The following is a 21,235-nucleotide window of genomic DNA, read 5'->3' on the forward strand; positions in this document are numbered from 1 at the left end:
GGTTTAGGAACCCAACGCACACAAAAGCTAAGGGCATAGCAAGGTCACAGTGCCTGGCATTTACTCACATAACCAGAAAGCAGAGAACAGAATTTTGTATAAGTAACTTAGGCTAGACCTAAATCTGCCTGTTAATTAAGGCCATTCTCAAGAACAGATGTCAATATCTGTTAGAAAACAAGATTACACATCACTACAGGTCTCGGCTGTGTGGAAGGATGCAGATGAAAGAAGGTTTGAAGGGCCGGCAGTTTCCAATCAATGAAGACTGTGCACATTGTGAATCACTTCCCTAGCACATTGTGGAAAAGTACTAGAAAATCATTAGCGTGAGGACGTTGTGAATCAGGATATCAATTCTTTGCATACAGATATGATATTTCCCATCTCAATTGGACAATCCTACCAAAACAAAGAGAAGTACTTTATATAAAACAGGTCCTCAGTAAGTGGCAAGCAATCAGATCTTTTCAAACAAATATTTTACATTACTGAGCATCCAAATGACTAAAAGGGGCCTTTATGATATTGAAAGTATCACACATTATATCATCAGCCATTACTGCACCATGCCACAGGAGTATCTCATCCAGAAAAGACAAGCAAAACTGCTCGTTTTTAAAAAATGAAATCCAGCCTGTACTTTAAATATTTTTTTAAAGGTTGATTTATTTATTTGATAGAGAGAGAGACAGTGTGTGAGTACGGGGAGGAGTAGAGGGAGAGGGACAAGCAGACTCCACGCTGAGGGCAAAGCCAGACGCTGCGCTTGATTCCAGAACCCTAAGATCATGACCTGAGCCGAAATCAAGAGTCGAACGCTCAACTGACTGAGTCACCCAGGTGTCCCTGCTCATTTTTTTTTTTTTAAGATTTTATTTATTTATGTGACAGAGAGACAGCCAGCGAGAGAGGGAACACAGCAGGGGAAGTGGGAGAGGAAGAAGCAGGCTCCCAGCCGAGGAGCCCGATGTGGGACTCGATCCCGGAACGCCAGGATCACGCCCTGAGCCGAAGGCAGACACTTAACGACTGCGCTACCCAGGCGCCCCCCTGCTCATTTTTTAATGCATGTTTTTCTTACACAAATAGAAATTAACATTTTTCTCTTACAATGCAGTGCAACAAAATCGTACAGCTCCACACAGGTATCCCTCTATTTAAAAGAGAAAAGATACTTTATCTCACTGGCTAAAAAGCAAATTAATGAGAACAGAATCCTATTTTCCTTTGCATTCCAGTACAAATTTGCAGGCACATGCCCATAGGAAAGCTTTTTCACCTGACCTAACTGAATGTTTATGATGTAACACAATGAGCCATGACTCCCAACCAGGGCTTGATTCGCTTCTCATCGTACGCCAGCTCTCCCTTTGTGATTAGGGGATTTGCAACACTTCCCCAGGTCTCAAGCCTCCCCATGGTTTTCACTGTATGCTTCTGCCCCACTAACATCCATACACCCCTTGCCCTTATCCCAGTCCCTACAACGTCTCTGCTGCTCCAGGGCCCCCTTTACAGGAAAGCCACCATTAAAGCCACTGTTACCAGAGCCTACCTCCCCTTTTCTCTATTTAGCTGCTTAGTACTGTTGATCTGGACAGTCTATTGTCTAAAACACAATATACAACAGCCCTAAGGCATCTTAAGTCCTCCATCAAGTTATGTATAATGGGTTGCCTTCTATGGTCACCAATGTAATTAGTTGACAGTCACATTGTATCAAATGTACTCAGAATAAAAGGTCGGTATAAACTGGGGTGGGAAAATGGTAAGCATTTTCTGCTTTGGAATGTGACTGATGAACAAAAGAGGAAAGTATCAACTTCTTCCCATGGGCAGCTTTTGAGGAGGTCACATGGCAATGGCCCCGAATTAGCACTCTGATTTCTTTTTAATGCCACACAGTGCAGCTACTCAGTGTGGAGCAAAATGTCTTGTTTTCATTTTCGGTGCAATCTGAATGATTCTATTGTCAGGGGCATGCTCAATAACCATTTTCTGTCACCATGAAGGAGAATATTGTCTAGGTTGAGATTCATAAAAGGTTATTCTAATTCTGCAGTGACGGAATATATAATTTAAGTTGTAGTCTTAAATTTTAGTTCTATCTCATATTATCCTAGGTTCTGAAAAGCCACGAACTGAAAACAAGGTGGAGGGAAAGGCACTATTAATGACATCCACAATGGAAAGGCCAAGGGGACGAAAAGAGTTAATAGAATTTGAAGGCTGTTGGGGTGTTTACTTTTATGCATATTCAGATTCAAGTAAAACACATGGCTTGAATTTCCTTTTTAAAAATATGTGTGGGGGCACGTGGGTGGCTCCGGTGGTTAAACGTCCGACTCTTGATTTTGGCTCAGGTCATGATCATAGGGTCCTGGGATCCAGCCCCACGTTGGGCTCCGCACTCAGCAGAGAATATGCTTCAGGATTCTCCCTCTCCCTCTGCTTCTTCCCCCTGCCCATGCGTGCGCGCGCTCTCTCTCTCTCTTCCTCTCTCTAAAATAAGTAAATTAAAAAAAATTCTGGATGCGCATTTCTGGGCAAAGTGTCCAAAGGGAGTATCAAAAAGTATCAAGTGGATTATTTAAAGAAAGCAACTGTGTCTCCTCCATCCAGTATTTCCAGCCATGCTGGTAATTGCTAACACTTTCACAGCCCTGACTGGGGGCCAGGCACTGTCGTAAGCACTTTATATGAAGCAACCCATTTGACTCTCAAAGCAGCCACACAAGGTAAGTACTATTGTCCTCACCTCCATTTTACAGGTGAGGAAAATGTGGCACAGAAGTCAAATAATTTGTCAATGATCCCAATAGCTAGGGATTCAAACTCAAGCAGTCTGGACCTCAAAGCCCAAGCCCTTTGCTACCATGTTCTGCTGCCTCTGGCATTAAGGAGCAATCACTAACATTTATGGGAAGGGAGGGAGGAGGAAATGGAATATTTTAGCAGGAGGAAAATTAAGAAGACAACCTGGTTGGTCTCATAACGTTCTTTGCATTCTAGTAGAGCTCTCTTCCTCCTGGAGCTACTTTCTCAATTTTGGAACATTTTTCTGAATTCTGAGTCCCTCCTGGGTTGTTCCTTAAACCCTGGCTGCACCCAGCTTTGATTTGCTCCTGCTTGTATGAACCAACTAAAAGGAGACCACAGGGGATCCTGCTTCTGCTAAGTGTTTCTCTCAGTCCCCTTGAGCTCAAATCTCAGTGCAGGTGCTAAGAGCACAGAGTCTTTCAGTAAGATTTCCAATTTGTATGTGGAGTGCTTATTCCAATGCCCAAAGCACTCAGTGGAAATTTGGGGAAAATGTTATTATTATTTAAAATGCCATCACTCCATTCACTGTTCTCTTGTTCTCCTGTTCTCCTGTGAAGAGATAAGGCAATGGTGTATGCACGACAGTGGCATCTATGACCATAATCGAACCCTGCAGTGGGCATTTATTTCTCATTCTTCTGGAAAATACTGACAGAGTGCCTACATTTATTTCACATACTGTGCCAGGTATTGGGATGAACATGACAGACACAGTTCCTATCTTGACAGGGTTTACAGATAATGTAAAGGAGACAGTTAAATCATCAAGTATAATACAATATTATTTGTGCTGTGGTAAAGGAAAATAGACTCCTCTGCGTCAAAGATAAGGGGTGCCTAACCAGATACAGTGGACTAGGAAAGGCTTTCCAGAAAAGGTAATCTCTAGATTGGAACCTGAAGATTTCGTTTATCAAAGCAGGTGGAAGCAAGAGTTCCAGGAAGAGAGAACATCACACACAAAACCGAAGAAGCAAGGACATCACAGCGTTCAGAAACTAAAAGAAATCGAGTATAGTTGAGATTAAAAATGCAAAGGGCAGGATGGCAACAGAAGACTCGGGAAGGAAAGAGAGGTCATCTCATAAGAGGCCAAGATTCCTGGTAAGGACTTTGCATTTCACTCTATAAGCAGCTAGAAGGCAATGAAGAACTTTAAGTAGGAATGACACGGTCAAGCTCACATTTTAGAAATTTCACTTTTTTCTTTCTTTTTTTCTTTTCTTTTTTCTTTTTTTTTTTTTTTTTGGCAACAGAGAAAACAGATCCAAAGGGGATAACACTAAATTTGGAGTAGGGAGGATAATTTAAGTTTCTTTGCAGTAGTCTAGAAAAGTTTTGGGAGAGGTCATTGAGAGGATATAACCACTGGTTGACCCATGAGCTGGACCGAGGCAAATTGGAGGCTCCTCAACCCCTCCCCTCTCTTTGGAATGTGCTTTCCACTTGCCTTCCCTGCTCCCAGAAGGTACTCCAAGCACAAAGCCTTGAGATAGTGATATGGTGTTGAGACCATCTGGATGGCTTATGTCACTGAACCCCATTAAGGCCTCTATATAAACTTTTCAGATTTGGCAGATGGATGCAGAAATCTATTTGTTTTGTGGCTGCCCAGGACAAACCTTATAAGTACATTCTCATGTTTATTAAGCCTGCTACCTACCACTCCAGAGAGCCCTGCCTCTTCCTTCAGTCTCTTCCTGCCCTCTGCATACTGGGCTGGTTTCAGATTTCACTCGGGATGCTCCCAGGGTTCCCAAGCAACACAAAGCCGAGCTGGTAGCCTGGGCCAGGGTAGCATCAGTGGTGATCGAAACTTAAGAGAGATGAAGAAGAACCAGTAGGATTTGTCATAAGTTGGGAAGAAGGAAGAGTCAGGAATGCCACCGAGATTTCATTTTTCCCTGGGGAAATGAATGACTGATGATGCCAATTACTGTGAAAAGGTACACATGAAGAGAAGAGGTTTGGGGAATACGGATGATGTGTTCAGTCAGTGGAGTTGAGCACAGTTGAAAGAATCCAAGAATATAAAACTTAAATAGCCAGGAAGGGAACTTCCCCACCCCAAACGATCCTTCTTCCCAGTCTACAGGACCCACTGCACATTTTGGCAGGTTCACTGCACCCATGATGTTAGTCTATTTTAATGATACGAATAGCAAGGGAGGGCACCTGGGTGCCACACTCACTTAAGCATCCAACTCTTGACTTTGGCTCAGGTCCTACTCCTAGGGTCATGAGATCAAGCCCCACGTTGGGCCCCATGCTCAGCACAGAGTGTGCTTATGACTGTCTCTCCCTCTTCCCCACCACCCCTCCATTCTCTCAAATACATAAATAAGTCTTTAAAAAAAAAAAAAGAACAGCAAGGGAATACTAGATAGTTCTTGAACAACTGGAAAGAAAAATAAGGGTTTCTTTTACTGCCTTCCAAAACAAATTAAAAGTTAAAAATGGACTTGCCTTCGGTAAACTAGATAAAGGGGATTAAGAGTATACTTATCATGATGATCCTTGAGTAATGTATTGAATTGTTGAATCATTATATTGTCAACTTGAAACTAATATAATACTGTATATTTATTATGCTTCAATAATATAAAAAATGGATTTGCCATCACTTATAAAGATTTCTTGCCAGAAATACTGAACATGAATCCGATTGAGTCTCTAGAATCTAGAATCAAGATCTAACAAATTTACAAATATAGAGTTCAGGAAAAAATGTTTTAATGAAATCACAAACATCATAGAGATGGATCAGTAAAAACCAAGAAGCTGAATATTGAACATGGCAAACAATTTGGTTTCTTCAAACAAATAAATTGCCTTAAAAAAAGGAAGGGAGGGAGGGAGGAAGAAAGAGAAAGACAGGAATAAAGAGAAAGAGGAAAGGAGGGAGGGAAGGAGAGATTAAAAGAGATTTAAGATATATCTTTTGCTACTTTGTTTTATATGGGATAAATCCAATATTTTTTAAAAATTTTGAATGAAAAAAGAATCAGCAATCAAAGATAACGGATAGATCTTATTTGAATCTTGATTTAATAAGCCAACTTTTAAGAAAATACTGTAACAAAATCAAAGAAATTTTAACATCAATTAGATATCAGATGATACTAAAGAATTGCTCATTTTATATGTGATAATGGTATTATGTTATATTTTATTTTAATTTGTTTTATTTTAGAAACACACAGTACTATATTTTTGGATGAATGAAATGATTGATGTCTGAAATTTGCTTCAAAATAACGCAGTGCTGACAGAAGGGGAAGTAGGTAGGAATATATATAAAACAAGATTGCTCTTGTAATGTTAATTGTAATTATTGGAACTGGGTGTCTACATTTGGATGCATTTGAAAATATCTGTATGAAGTTTTTTTCACTGACTTGCCAAGAAATGCACTATTTGAGGAAAGCTATAGCAAAAAACAAAGAAAAAGAGCAACGCCAGTTATGATGCAGAAACTGAGCATCCGCGTATCCATTTCTGAAGACTTCCTTCTATATGTTGGATGACTGTCTCCTGTGCACAGTCACTCTTCTCCACTCTTCGTGCGTGGAGGGGTTCCAAATGGAGCTGTGTGGCATATTCTCAGCTATTTCCTTTTCTAATTTCTTTGATAAGACCTAAACCTCGTTAGGTTGTCAGGGACATTTGGTCTTCTCTTTCCAATTGTACATATATGTTTTTTAATATATTGAGGCACATAAGGGCAATCTCAGAGACCTCCCCATTCTGCCCACAGACTGACACTTCTCTTGCTGCCAAATTCATTCAGTGATGCCACAGACCTAGCAAAAAAGTACCTGAATCACACAAGGGACTGGGCTCAGGTAACAACGTATCTTGTTTGGCATGAAAGTGAAAATACTGTAATAAAAGATTTCACTATGATGTTTGTATATTGAACCCAATGCTCAAAGCACAGCACCTAAAGAGACTAAAATAAAATTATATCCATACACCGGCCCTTTGTCATGAGCATTACCATTTCATATCTGCCTAAGCATGGGTCCAGTTCAACCTCATGATGAAGCCTTATATTTAAATTGTGCTACATTTTTAAATTATATATTAAGAAGCCTTACGTACACTTGAGAACACTCTTTTTAGGATTCTAAGTCACCTGATCTACAACTATCAAAAGGTTTCTTATGTACCAAACCACCTGAGAAAAGTACACCATGCCTTGAACGTATTCTAAATATATGGCAGAAGAGCACTTTACTGACAATGGAGAGAAAGAACTAGAAAGCAGAAATGACTAACACAGGACTAAAAAAGTCTCTAAGGTGGAGAAGACGGAAAAACAACACAGAAAGAGGAGAGGTAGGTGGTGGTAAAGACCAAATCTTCCCCATTTTGACTACATTGTTCTGCTGCTTTATTTTGAACACACCAACACCATAAAATAGAAGTTGTCATTGGTATCTTTCGAGTAACCAGTAGAAAAAGAGCTAGAATCATTTCAGGATGGCTGCATTTCTACCTGTTAAGAACATACGCTCTTACTGAAGTTTCTAAAGTCAATGTTGGGTAAGTTATTCACAGCAGCCACAGTTGCATATCTCTTCCCAATACAAGGTCATGCAGTTGAATTCTGAGAACTCATTTTCTGATTGACTTTTCTCCAACACCCCATCTCACTCAACAGCCCTGAAATACTGTGTATCGTGAATATTTTAAAAAGGAAACCTCATTCAAAGTGGAATCCAGATCCCAGAAGGGGAGCTCTCACACCCTATCACTTGTCATCAGTTGCAGACCCAACAGGAAGAGATAGACCTTGCAAGTCCACATACCACTCTACTATCCCACAGGAGGAAGAGAAGTTGTCTTCACCGCGCAACAGCCCAGCCAATAAGAGACTGTCATAAGTGAGCCAATGAAAAACCACTATACTACAGACTCCCCGTTTACTCCGATGGGCTCTTTGTTTATAACAGCCCTGCTCAATGCCAGGAGGGCCCCCCTTCCCTCTACAAAAGAGAATTTCTCTCTTTTGTTCTTTGACTTGCCTTTGGTTTTGCCTTAGCTTGTTTATCCTGAATTGCAATTTTCTACTATTCCCAAATAAATCCATTTTTGCTGGTAAAATAACTGGCAGCTTAATTTTTAAGGTTAACAGTACATAAAACAATTTAGAGAGTTTTGTAGAAACAACTTTTAAATTCAAGGAAATGAAGTAAAGAGAAGGTTAAAATGCACTGACAAGCAGCAATTTGTTGAAAAGGTGATGAGTCGGTGTCTTTACTGTAATTCACAGAACTCAGAGTGTATGTTTTTGGAGTATGCGTCCTATGAATTAAACTCCCTACTTGTCATGTTATTGCAGTTAAACTCGAGGCAAATTCCTTTGAATTTGAGTGTTTCAGACATTTGTCTGAAGTAATTCACTAATGAGTAGGATTTTAAAAAGGTGTATAGTTCTCTCCAACCAAGAACAATCTTCTTACTCTCGGGCATTGGAAGATGGCTCTAAATAACAGGTTCATTTATCTAGATGCACCTGTGATTTTGTTCCAAAGTGGTATGAATAGCCATTGAGCATCTGGTTCAAAATCGGGACTTCTCTTTTCCAAATTAGTCATCCTCCATTATGTTTACAGGTGAGTCAAGAAGGCATTCCCTGATGTTTATGATAATGCCTTCGATGCAATGCTTGAGGAGAACAGAGAGGTAATTATTTAGCTAGTGGGGTGCTAGAGAAGAAGAGGTACCTTCTCATTGTTTTAAATTAAAACAAAGGACAAATATAAAATACTCTGTGAAACAATCCTAGCTAGATTTTTTTTTAAGCTTTATTTATTTACTTGAGAGAGAGAGTGGGGGAAGGGGCAGAGGCAGAGATTATCCAAGCAGACTCCTGCTGAGTGTAGAGCCTGACGCAGGGCTCACTCGATCCCATGACCCATGAGATCAGGGCCTGAGCTGAAACCAAGAGTCAAACATTTAACGGACTGAGCCACCCAGGCACCCCTAGATAGTTCTCTCTCTCTCTATCTTTTTTTTTTTTTTTTTTTTTTTTTTAGATATTTCTTTTCTATGTTCCTACATGAATCGTAATTTCCTGGTGGCTGGTAAGTGAATCATAATCCACAGCATCTCACATATCATATTTTGGTAAGCAGTGTAGACAAACATTTCTTATCACCCTCTTAAACACTTGCGAACACCCGCTGACTAACTGTTCACAGCTTCACATTAACTAAACAGTCTACCTGATGTTGACCGTTATTCTAGGTCTACATTTAGATTAAATGAGGCAAGAATTTAACCTGTTAATGATTGAAAGGGAGGGCACATCCCGGGACGCTGCAGGGTTGAGCAGCACCAACAGTAACAGAGTTAAAGGGGCCAGAACATCAGTGGAGAACGGGCCGCAATCCCTCTGTTCTGCGACAATGCAGCCTCTGCTGCTCTGACCCTCAGAAGAGGCATAGCCGGCCGCCAGGGAAAGCCGCCAGAGAACAAAAGCCTGGAAATACCGGCTCAGGGAGTGCCCATCCCCATCCTCCCTCGCAGGGGACACGGAGACTCTAACCAAACAGGGTTGCCTGAGTATCGGCGCGGCAGGCCCCTCCCCCAGAAGGCAGGCTGAAAAATCAAGAAGCCCACAACCCGGGTGCCTGGGTGGCGCAGTCATTGAGCGCCTGCCTTCGGCTTAGGGCGTGATCCCGGCGTTCCGGAAAGGAGTCCCTCATCGGGCTCCTCCGCTGGGAGCCTGCTTCTTCCTCCCTCACTCCCCTGCTTCTGTTTCGTTCTTGCTGACTGTCTGTCTCCCTCTCTCAGATAAGTAAATAAATAAAATCTTTAAAGAAGAAGCCCACATCTCTAAGATCCCTATAAAACAAGGGGCACGGCCTGGGACCCAGTCAATAATTTTGGGCTCTGGAAACCCCGCAACTTCTCTTCATCAGAATGACAAGAAGGAGAAGCCCCCCCCAGCAAAGAAAAGACAGTGAGTCAGTGGCCTCTGCCACAGAAGTAACGGATATGGATGTAACCAAATTATCAGAAATGGAATTCAGAGTAACAATGGTCAAGATAATGAGTAGACTTGAAAAAAGTATTCAGGAAAATATTACTGAGAATATACAATCCCTAAGGGCGGAAATGAGAGCGAATATGACAGAAATTAAAAATTCTATGAGCCAAATGCAGGCAAAACTAGAGGCTCTGACGGCCAGGGTCACGGAAGCAGAGGAAAGGGTTAGTGAATTGGAGGATGGGTTAATAGAGGAAAAAATAAAAATAGAAGATGGTCTTAAAAAAATCCACGCCCACGAATGTTGGCTACGGGAGATTACTGACTCAACGAAACGATCCAATGTTAGAATCATCGGCATCCCCGAGGGGGTGGAGAAAAACAGAGGTCTAGAAGAGATATTTGAACAAATTGTAGCTGAAAACTTCCCTAATCTAGCAAGGGAAACAAACATTCGTGTCCAAGAGGCAGAGAGGACCCCTCCCAAGCTCAACCATGACAGACCTACACCACGTCACGTCATAGTGCAACTCGCAAATATGAGATCCAAGGATACAGTATTGAAAGCGGCCAGGGCAAAGAAATTTCTCACGTACCAAGGCAAAGGCATCAGAATTACATCAGACCTGTCTACACAGACCTGGAATGAGAGAAAGGGTTGGGGGAGCATTTTTAAAGCTCTTTCAGAGAAAAACATGCAGCCAAGGATCCTTTATCCAGCAAGGCTGTCATTCAGAATTGATGGAGAAATAAAGACATTTCAGAATCGACAGTCACTAGCCAATTTCGTAACCACGAAACCAGCCCTACAGGAGGTATTACGGGGGGTTCTATAAAAGTAAAAAGGCCCCAAGAGTGATACAAAACAGAAAGTCACAGCCAATACAAACAAAGACTTTACTGACAACATGGCAGAATTAAAAGTATATCTCTCAGTACTCAGCCTGAACATTAATGGTTTAAATTCTTGCTTCAAACGCCACAGGGTTGCAGATTGGATAAAAAGAAATGACCCATCCATTTGCTGTCTACAAGAGACTCATTTCGAACCCAAAGATGCATTCAGACCGAGAGTAAGGGGATGGAGTACCATCTTTCACGCAAATGGACCTCAAAAGAAAGCTGGGGTGGCAATTCTCATATCAGATAAATTGGATTTTAAACTACAGACTATAGTTAGAGATGCAGAAGGGCACTATATTATTCTTAAAGGAAGTATTCAACAAGTGGATATGACAATTATAAATATATATGCCCCCAACAGGGGAGCAGCAAGATACACAAGCCAACTCTTAACCAGAATAAAGAGACATATAGATAAAAATACATTAATAGTAGGGGACCTCAACACTCCACTCTCAGAAATAGACAGAACACCCTGGCAAAAACTAAGCAAAGAATCAAAGGCTTTGAAGGCCATACTCGACGAGTTGGACCTCTTAGATATATATAGAACACTACACCCCAGAACCAAAGAATACTCATTCTATTCTAATGCCCATGGAACATTTTCAAGAATAGACCATGTTCTGGGACACAAAACAGGTCTCAGCCGATACCAAAAGATTGAAATTATCCCCTGCATATTCTCAGACCACAACGCTCTGAAATTGGAACTCAACCACAAGGAAAAATTTGGAAGAAACTGAAACACTTGGAGACTAAGAACCATCCTGCTCAGGAATGACTCGATAAACCAGGAAATCAAAAATCAAATTAAACAATTTATGGAGACCAATGAGAATGAAAATACAACAGTCCAAAACCTATGGGATACTGCAAAGGCAGTCCTAAGGGGGAAATACATAGCCATCCAAGCCTCACTCAAAAGAATAGAAAAATCTAAAAAGCAGTTTTTATATTCTCACCTCAAGAAGCTGGAACAGCAACAGAGGGACAGGCCTAATCCACGCACAAGGAAGCAGTTGACCAAAATTAAAGCTGAAATCAATCAAGCAGAAACCAGAAGTACAGTAGAGCAGATCAACAGGACTAGAAGCTGGTTCTTAGAGAGAATCAATAAAATTGACAGACCACTGGCAAGACTTATCCAAAAGAAAAGAGAAAGGACCCAGATTATTAAAATTATGAATGAAAAAGGAGAGGTCACGACGAACACCATTGAAATTGGAAGGATTATTAGAAATTTTTATCAACAGCTATACGCCAATAAACTAAGCAATCTGGAAGAGATGGAATCCTTCCTGGAAACCTATAAACTACCAAGATTGAAAAAGGAAGAAATTGATTTCTTAAACAGGCCAATTAATTCTGAAGAAATTGAGTCAGTGATAAACAACCTTCCAAATAACAAAACTCCAGGCCCGGACGGTTTTCCTGGGGAATTCTACCAAACATTCAAAGAAGAAATAATACCTATTCTCCTAAAGCTATTTCAAAAAATAGAAACAGAAGGAAAGCTACCAAACTCATTCTATGAGGCCAATATTACCTTGATCCCCAAACCAGGCAAAGACCCCCTCAAAAAGGAGAATTACAGACCGATTTCCCTAATGAATATGGACGCCAAAATCCTCAACAAAATACTTGCTAATAGAATCCAACAGTTCATTAAAAGGATTATCCACCACGATCAAGTGGGATTCATACCTGGGATGCAAGCGTGGTTCAATATTCGCAAATCAATCAGCGTGATACATCATATCAACAAGAAAAGACTCAAGAACCATATGATCCTCTCAATCGATGCCGAAAAAGCATTTGACAAAATACAGCATCCTTTCCTGATTAAAACCTATCAGAGTGTAGGAATAGAAGGTACATTTCTCAATCTCATAAAAGCCATCTATGAAAAGCCTACTGCAAATATTATTCTCAATGGGGAAAAGCTGGAAGCCTTTCCCTTAAGATCAGGAACACGACAAGGATGCCCGAACTCGCCACTATTATTCAACATAGTACTAGAAGTCCTTGCAACAGCAATCAGACAACAAAAAGGGATCAAAGGTATTCAAATCGGCAAAGAAGAAGTCAAAATGTCTCTCTTCGCAGACGACATGATACTCTATATGGAAAACCCAAAAGAAGCCACTCCCAAACTATTAGAAGTTATAGAGCAATTCAGTAACGTGGCGGGATACAAAATCAATGCTCAGAAATCAGTTGCATTTCTGTACACGAATAACGAGAACGAAGAAAGAGAAATCAGGGAATCCATCCCATTTACAATAGCACCAAAAACCATACGTTACCTTGGAATTAACTTAACCAGAGACGTAAAGGACCTTTATTCTAGAAACTATAAATCGCTCTTAAAAGACATTGAGGAAGACATAAAAAGATGGAAAGATATTCCATGCTCATGGATCGGAAGAATTAACATAGTTAAAATGTCCATGCTACCCAGAGCAATCTACACTTTTAATGCTATCCCGATCAAAATACCGAGAACGTTTTTCAAAGAACTGGAACAAATAGTCCTTAAATTTGTATGGAACCAGAAAAGACCCCGAATCTCCAAGGAACTGTTGAAAAGGAAAAACAAAGCTGGGGGCATCACAATGCCGGATTTCGAGCTGTACTACAAAGCTGTGATCACAAAGACAGCATGGTACTGGCACAAAAACAGACACATAGACCAATGGAACAGAATAGAGAGCCCAGAAATGGACCCTCAGCTCTTTGGGCAACTAATATTTGATAAAGCAGGAAAAAACATCCGGTGGGAAAAAGACAGTCTCTTCAATAAATGGTGCTGGGAAAATTGGACAGCTACATGCAAAAGAATGAAACTTGACCACTATCTCACACCATACACAAAAATAAACTCCAAATGGATGAAAGACCTCGATGTGAGACAGGAATCCATCAAAATTCTAGAGGAGAACACAGGCAGCAACCTCTACGACATCGGCCAAAGCAACCTTTTTCATGACACATCCCCAAAGGCAAGAGAAACAAAAGATAAAATGAATTTATGGGACTTCATCAAGATTAAAAGTTTCTGCACATCCAAGGAAACAGTCAGAAAAACTAAGAGGCAGCCCACGGAATGGGAGAATATATTTGCAAATGACACTACAGATAAAGGACTGGTATCCAAGATCTACAAAGAACTTCTCAAACTCAATACACGAGAAACAAATAAACAAATCAAAAAATGGGCAGAAGATATGAACAGACACTTTTCCAATGAAGACATACAAATGGCTAACAGACACATGAAAAAATGTTCAAAATCATTAGCCATCAAGGAAATTCAAATCAAAACCACACTGAGATACCACCTTACGCCAGTTAGAATGGCAAAAATAGACAAGGCAAGAAACAACAATTGTTGGAGAGGATGTGGAGAAAGGGGATCCCTCCTACATTGTTGGTGGGAATGCAAGTTGGTACAGCCACTCTGGAAAACCGTGTAGAGGTCCCTTAAAAAGTTAAAAATTGAGCTACCCTATGATCCAGCCATTGCACTACTGGGTGTTTACCCCAAAGATACAGACGTAGTGAAGAGAAGGGCCATATGCACCCCAATGTTCATAGCAGCAATGTCCACAATAGCTAAATCGTGGAAGGAGCCGAGATGCCCTGCAACAGATGACTGGATTAAGAAGTTGTGGTCCATATATACAATGGAATATTACTCAGCAATCAGAAAGAATGAGTTCTCAACATTTGCTACAACATGGACGGCACTGGAGGAGATAATGCTTAGTGAAATAAGTCAAGCAGAGAAAGACAACTATCATATGATTTCTCTCATCTATGGAACATAAGAACTAGAATGATCAGTAGGGGAAGAAAGGGATAAAGAAAGGGGGGGTAATCAGAAGGGGGAATGAAACATGAGAGACTATGGACTTGAGAAACAGACTGAGGGCTACAGAGGGGAGGGGGGTGGGGGAATGGGATAGACCGGTGATGGGTAGTAAGGAGGGCACATATTGCATGGTGCACTGGGTGTTATACACAACTAATGAATCATCGAGCCTTACATCGAAAACCGGGGATGTACTGTACGGTGACTAACATAATATAATAAAAAATCATTATTAAAAAATAAATAAATAAAAAATAAACAATAAAAAAAAATGATTGAAAGGGAGATTTTGGTCTTTCAATTTCCCTTTGGAAAACTTGGAAGAAAATGAGGCAAACGGAAAGAAAGGGTCTCTCCCCATGACTGTCAACCACCCTATGCAATATATTCATGTCTCACTGTTCATTTTTTACTGTGAGATGGATCCAGGCAAAATGACTTTGTAATAGCCCCACTTATTAGAAGAGTCTGATTGCTTGGAGTTAATTCCTTGGATCTAAGGAGTTTATATATACAGTATATATTTTTTTCAACCAAAGAGGAAGTTGAATTTCTGTGTGAAGAGCATCTTTTTTTGTTTGCTGGTTGGCTGGCTGGTTGGTCGTTTTTGTTTGTTTGTTTTTTATTTTGTTTTATTTTTTAATATAAGGATGTGGAGATGCTCCTGGGACACGTGCTGCCCCTTCCAATCTCGCAGCTGGTGGTCTGCAAGTGCTCTGCTCACGCAGGGCACACCGGGGCTCCACGCTGGGCAGCGCAAGGCAGGGCTGGGCAGGGCTGGTGCTGGCTGAAGAGCATCTTTGCGGAGTCAACTCCCTGCTTTAGAGCACCGCCCCCAGTTTCGGCCCATTAACCTGAGCACAACAGCTTGATGAATTAATGCTTCTATAGGCACAGTTGGCAGCTTTTAATTAAATAATTATGGTTAAACGCCTGCACAGAAGCTGTTATGCACCCTAGAAAGCCAGCTGTCAGTTTTATTGGTCCTAAGACAGAGGAAGAGTTAATATTTAACTCTGAATGTTAGGTACAAAGGGAAGTGCATCACATACAATACATAGGCTGGGCAATAGGAAGCTGCATTGTGTTTGTGCTAGCCTGTCCATGAGTGATGGGGAGCAAACTACTCCTCAGCGACCTCTCAGCAACCCAACAAAGAAGGAACCAATTATATGATCAGCAGAGCCGAACCTGTTCAGAGCAATATAAAGAGGACACAGTGTTAGATGGATGAGTCTGATGAACACACAAATGTCACTGAGCTAGCAGGCAAATACATTCCAGGTTCTGGGTCTCATTTACATGAGCAAGTGATAGAAATCTAATGTGGTCCTTTGGGGGGGATTATGGTTGGTATCTTTTCATTTACTTGCCTAAAGCTTTTTATGCTATTTTAAAATATTAGAAATTGGAGGACAGGGTAAATATCACAAACCTAGATTTGAACTCTTTCTAAGATGCATTTTTCCAAAAAGTTAGGAAGAGATATTCTTCTACAGAATTACAGATCATGTCAGATTCCTTCACAGAAGGCTAAAAGCCAGTCTTATCTCTACACCCGAAGAAAGAAAGCAGTATCTGGTGACTAAGCTCCAGCATCCAGGAAGATATAGATTATAGATAAAGGCCATTGATAGGGTTGTTAGACCAAATAATGCTTGTTATTACACATCAATACGTTCCTGAACTGATAGCTGACTTCATTTTTCTCCACAGGCTGTCCTTCCCACATGCGTCCTCACTTCTAAAAATCTAATGGGTGATAACCCAGCACAGAACAGCTCAGCTTGCCACTGGCCCCTTTACCACGGTTCCCAGCACCATCTCCACATGAAGAAACACAACTGTAGGCAAACATTGGTCCCAGAAATTCAGTTGTACCTTTATGTTTAAAAAAAAAAAAACAACTTAGACATTTTAATCCCCCAAATTTATAGATTTGCCTTAAAATAAGAAGAGAGGAAAATTGAATGCTAACATATCAATATTTCTTATGGAATTCACTTCACCCAACTCCTGGGCCCTGTTGAAAATCCACGGTTAAATCAAGCACTAAACTTTACAGACTGATTTATTATTCTCCCTTCAGAGATCAATGGCTTTTAGTTTATTTTGAACGATGCCATTTCATAAAACAAAGCAATCTGTAGCATAAGTCGTCATTTAAGCCATAGGCTGACCTCTGAGAAATGCTTACTTAAAAAGCTCCTGAACAATTGTTTCCATTCCTTTTTTCCCTCTGGTTTCCTTTTATGTCAGTAATTCTATCACCTCAGGTGTCTGAAGATATCTGCTTGTGATTGACAGTCTCTAAGATCTAGCTGCTTTTGGATGGGTCTGAAATGAAGTTCAGTTTAATTAAGTCTGCAGTGCAACTCAAGTCTCAGTACAAAATGCTGAAGAATCAAACAGCAGATCTGTAAAGCCTATAAAAGCAAATTTCAGACGTGGTGGGGGAGCCCAGGGGTCTTTTGTCAGCCTATACTGCCATCTATCTAGCTGAGACCACGTCATTCTGTGCAACAGCCGTCTGTGTTCTCAGAGCCCCTGATGAAAGCAAGCCTCCAGCAACCGACATAACAGATCCCAAAGTCCACATCAAAGAATGGACAGCACCACCTCATCCACTCTGAGTCTGCCAACCTCCCAACAGGCAAGTGGACCAACAGCCAAGTTCCAACCTTCACCTTCTCTTCACCGTCTGATATGTGGCAAACAGACACACACGTCTGCCTCCAATCCCCATATCACCTAAACCAGTATGACTTGCGTACGCCTTGGAATATTCTCTGATGTCACTGATAAAACAGATGAAAGTTGCCTCAGATAAGACGTGGGACCTGAATTAGAACCTCTAATACTCTAGCTATACCTCAGGAGTTTAAAAAAATCTCAAATAGTATTCCTTAGACACTGACTGAACATGCAGACCACAAACATCTGTAAAGAGAAAAGATACAAATGAAAAATCAAAAGAACCCTCTGTACTTACGGTAGAAGACATATTCAGTGTAGCTTGACCAGATCTTGTCATCTGTATACTGGTTGACAAAAGATGCTGTCACTGAGGAGTTACAGGCCACCATGTGGAATCCACACTCTGACAACATATCAAAAGCCCTTTCCAGATGCTTGAATTTGAGATAAAATCTGGAGGTGTATCTTTCTGGGGCTCGGTCAGGGTCTCTGCTCTCATTCAAAGTTTCTCCAAAGACCTCTTTTGCCAAGGAAATCCTTCCGCAAACCAAAATCCGGGGAACTCTCCGAAACTTGGCGTCTGCCTGCCCCTCTCTGCCCATGGTGCAGGAACCCCTGTAGCCCACGGTAATGAAGCCCCATTTGCGGTCCGAAGGGAGCACTGAGGAAGGAGGGCAGATTCTCGTGTCGCTTCCTTGGGAGACATCTTCAAAGTCACTATGGCAGAATTCGTCCGGGCTTTGCTTGATTTCATCAGGGGTCAGGAGTTTGACCAAGTCTGGGAGCTGGAAATACTCAGCTTCCCTTTTCAGTCTTCCCCTTTCTGGAAAGTGATCAGGCAGGACCACCTGCCTGTCCCTGAGATAGTCCAGAATATAACGGAACAAGAATCCATCTCTGTCAATGAAAAACCTTCCTTTGGAGTCCTTGGCTAGATCGTTAGCCGTGTCTCTCTTTGGGGAAAACATTTTCCACAGGAGGGAATGAGGGATGCTTATTAATGTGGAATGGCGGGTAAAATAAACTTGACCTCCGACATTCAGCTCCACGACTTCAGGGAAGGAGTTGGGAACTGAAGCCCCCTGTTCTCGAGGATAATAACGACTACAGTTTCCACTCAAAGCCATTGTCCCTTTCTTCTTGCTCTTCTCCTATTTTGGTTCAAAGGTGCAATCCAATGGAGTCACAGCCTTATCCTTTGCATCAAGTTGTCAAAGAGGGAGAAGGATGCTAACTTGTTAAAAATGACCTTCTCTTACCCCAGTTTTTTTTCCCCAAGAGCAAAATTTAGAAGAGTCCACAGGTGAAGTGATGCTGCGAAAGTAGTTTAAACCCTGGCTGGTGGCGAGCTATTACTTCATAGAATATAATCAATTCATCTCCATCCGATCTGCCCCAAGCTCGGTAGGCAAGGCAGGCCAAGTCCCCAGTTACTCAGAGGTCTGTCTGAAGGAAAAGAGAGAAAATTATTTCCTCAAACCCAGCATGAGTCAGAAAGAGAGACACCACTGGAGAGAGGAGAGGGAGGGAGAGGGAGGGAGGGAGAGAGGGAGGGAGGGAAGGAGGGAGGGAAGGAGAGATTATTTTACATAAGCAGCCCTGGAACTACTGATTTCAGCCATTCTTCAACTAAATTGTAGCTCCTCTCAAGCTATTTTGTGTCTACATGTTTATCCATACGCCTCTGTCTCCAGCAATTAGCATTAAAAATATTTCTATTGGTATTTCTGCTTTAAAAAGGAATCTAAGATTTTCAACTTTTAAAAGGGGATTTTTTTTTTTTCTCCAAGCTGGACAGGAAAAGCAATAAGTCTCGGAACTTACCTTAGTGAGTGCTGGAGACCCAGTTCCTGTGGAGAAATACCCATTTGCAAAGCAATCAGAATCCACAGCCACAGTCTGGAGCTTGCCAAATCCCAAAGAGGTAAAGGACAGAGGCATCAATGAAAAGTGCCCGAGAGATGTGCTCTTAGAAAATAATAATTTGATATATATATATATAAACATTTATATAAATGTATATTTGTATGTATGTATATAGGTATGTATTCACTCCCGATCTCAAGTTGAAACAAGTCACAAAAAAGTTAAAGCGTGATGAGAGGTGGTTGGGTTGAAGAAGCAGGGCAGAGAAAAATATCCAACCAAAGCTTCTCCAGTAAAAAGGGGGGGAAAAAATCAAACCTTTAGAAAGAATCCTTAAAACAGAAGAGAGTTGGAAGAGGTACTGGGACTTAGACGCTTTTCAGAAAGCCCAGAAGCAGAAAGAAAGACAGATGTGCCCTGCTGGGGTCCCAGGTAGCCACCCCACCTGCCAGCAAGGGCAGACGGACTCCCATGTTCCCAGGCAGGTGGGAGCCGCTGGGAGCCCGGCCGCCGCAGCGCCGAGGGGCGGCGGGGGGCTCGGGCTCGGGCTTCTCCGGCGGGCGGCGGAGCTGGGTGGTTCCACAGTTCCCAGTGCAGTTCGGATGCTGTTGTTTCAGCAGTGCAGGCAAGATACCATCCAGGGAAATGACTATTACATCATCTTAAAGGAATATGGCTTGGAGAAAGCGGAGGCAGCTCCGAGTCACGTCGTCCTCAGTGACAGGTCGCCAGGACTGCACGGGGACGCCGCGCACTGGCCGTGGCACGCGACTCCCCGGCTCCAGGCTTGGGGCGGGGACGCGGCGCCGCGCAGCCACTTCCCTCCGCGTCCTGCCCGCGAGTCTGGAGTTTGCCAGGGCCTTCGCTTCGCCTTTTCTTCCTGCCTTTTACACCTCCACCGCCGCCACCATTCCCCAGAAATAAGCCCCCAACCCAGCGGTGACAGAAACACAAGTGATTTTACATTTGAAAAATCTACAAACAAACCCTTCGCACAGGCACTGAATTTCTGCTGAAGGGCAAATTTCCCCTCCATATAGGCTTTTTATTTTTTATTTTTTAAAAAGAAGAAAGCACACCGAACGACCCCTATGTTCAAGCTACAAAGTCGCTTTTCCTTAAAAGCAAAGGGGATTAAACCATGTTCTCCTTCAGATGCCCTCTCCCCCCTGCCCCGCCGCCTTTTTCTCCATCCCTGTGTCACCCCACCCCCAGCAAATGAATACATAAATACAGTCTCTCTGGAATTAATGATGCTCTTTCCAAGGAATGTATGAGGCACTGGTACCCTCAAAAAGCCCACAGCTAACATCATGAAGTCATTATCTCAGCTTACCTGTAAGAAATTGTTACCTGCAACCTTTTCCTGGGGCTGTCTTTACTGAGCCTCTCTTCGGACATGCCCCAGCCCCCTCCCAACTCATCCCAAGAGGACTCTGGTGGAAGACACGACGGGCTAAGAGACATTTTACTCCTGTCCCAGAGGGCTTCCTTAAGTGCATCATTAGAGTTTCAGGAAGGCATTACCAGGGCAACCTAATCCACTAACAAAGTGCTTCCAGTTGATCCTGCCAGTCAATAATGGCCCAGCCAACAGCTTACAGTAAGTCGACCATTTCTCCTTTAAAATGCCAGCGTCTTAGGACTCACCCTTCTAATCAGAATATAGTATTTCATCTATGAATAATACATGTGAGGCACACTCCATCCCAAATAATTGCTATTTTAAAAAATAGTGAAAGCCGAAAATGGAGATGAAAGTATGAATTAGATACATTTTAAGGGATCATGTGTTTATTGTCAACTCTTGCCTCAAGAATAAGCTTAAAGATAGGCTCAGCAGCAGGATAAATTAATTTCTAGTTTAACAATCTTTTCTCTCAATAAGTATCAGGTTACTGAACACATACGGCGTATCAGCTAGAACTCCAACACCTGATTATATTTGACTTCCTTTCTTTAACTAATGTATTAACCTGTTCTGGCCTCAATCATTGGGATTTTAATGCTGGGCCAATCAAGGGACGGTTTATTATTTGGTGCACTTATATCGCCATCTAGTGTTC

The 21,235-nt window shown here is 41.8% G+C and overlaps 1 protein-coding gene across 1 annotated transcript in view; it reads right to left on the reverse strand.

Moving 5' to 3' along the window:
* KCTD16 (potassium channel tetramerization domain containing 16) overlaps positions 1-19,830 on the reverse strand; it is a 268,317-nt gene extending 248,487 nt beyond the window's left edge. The window contains exons 1-2 of the mRNA XM_045794378.2: positions 19,128-19,830; positions 17,599-18,749 (exon numbers count right to left, since the gene is read on the reverse strand). Of these exons, the coding sequence (XP_045650334.1) occupies positions 17,599-18,430 (832 nt within the window). The 5' untranslated portion in view covers positions 18,431-18,749; positions 19,128-19,830. The remainder of the gene's footprint in view (positions 1-17,598; positions 18,750-19,127) is intronic.
* Between the last annotated feature and the right edge of the window lie 1,405 nt (positions 19,831-21,235).

The sequence above is a fragment of the Ursus americanus genome, chromosome 5, assembly GCF_024610735.1.
Source record: "Ursus americanus isolate L20-20 chromosome 5, mUrsAme1.1.p, whole genome shotgun sequence".
Classification (NCBI taxonomy): Eukaryota; Metazoa; Chordata; class Mammalia; order Carnivora; family Ursidae; genus Ursus; species Ursus americanus.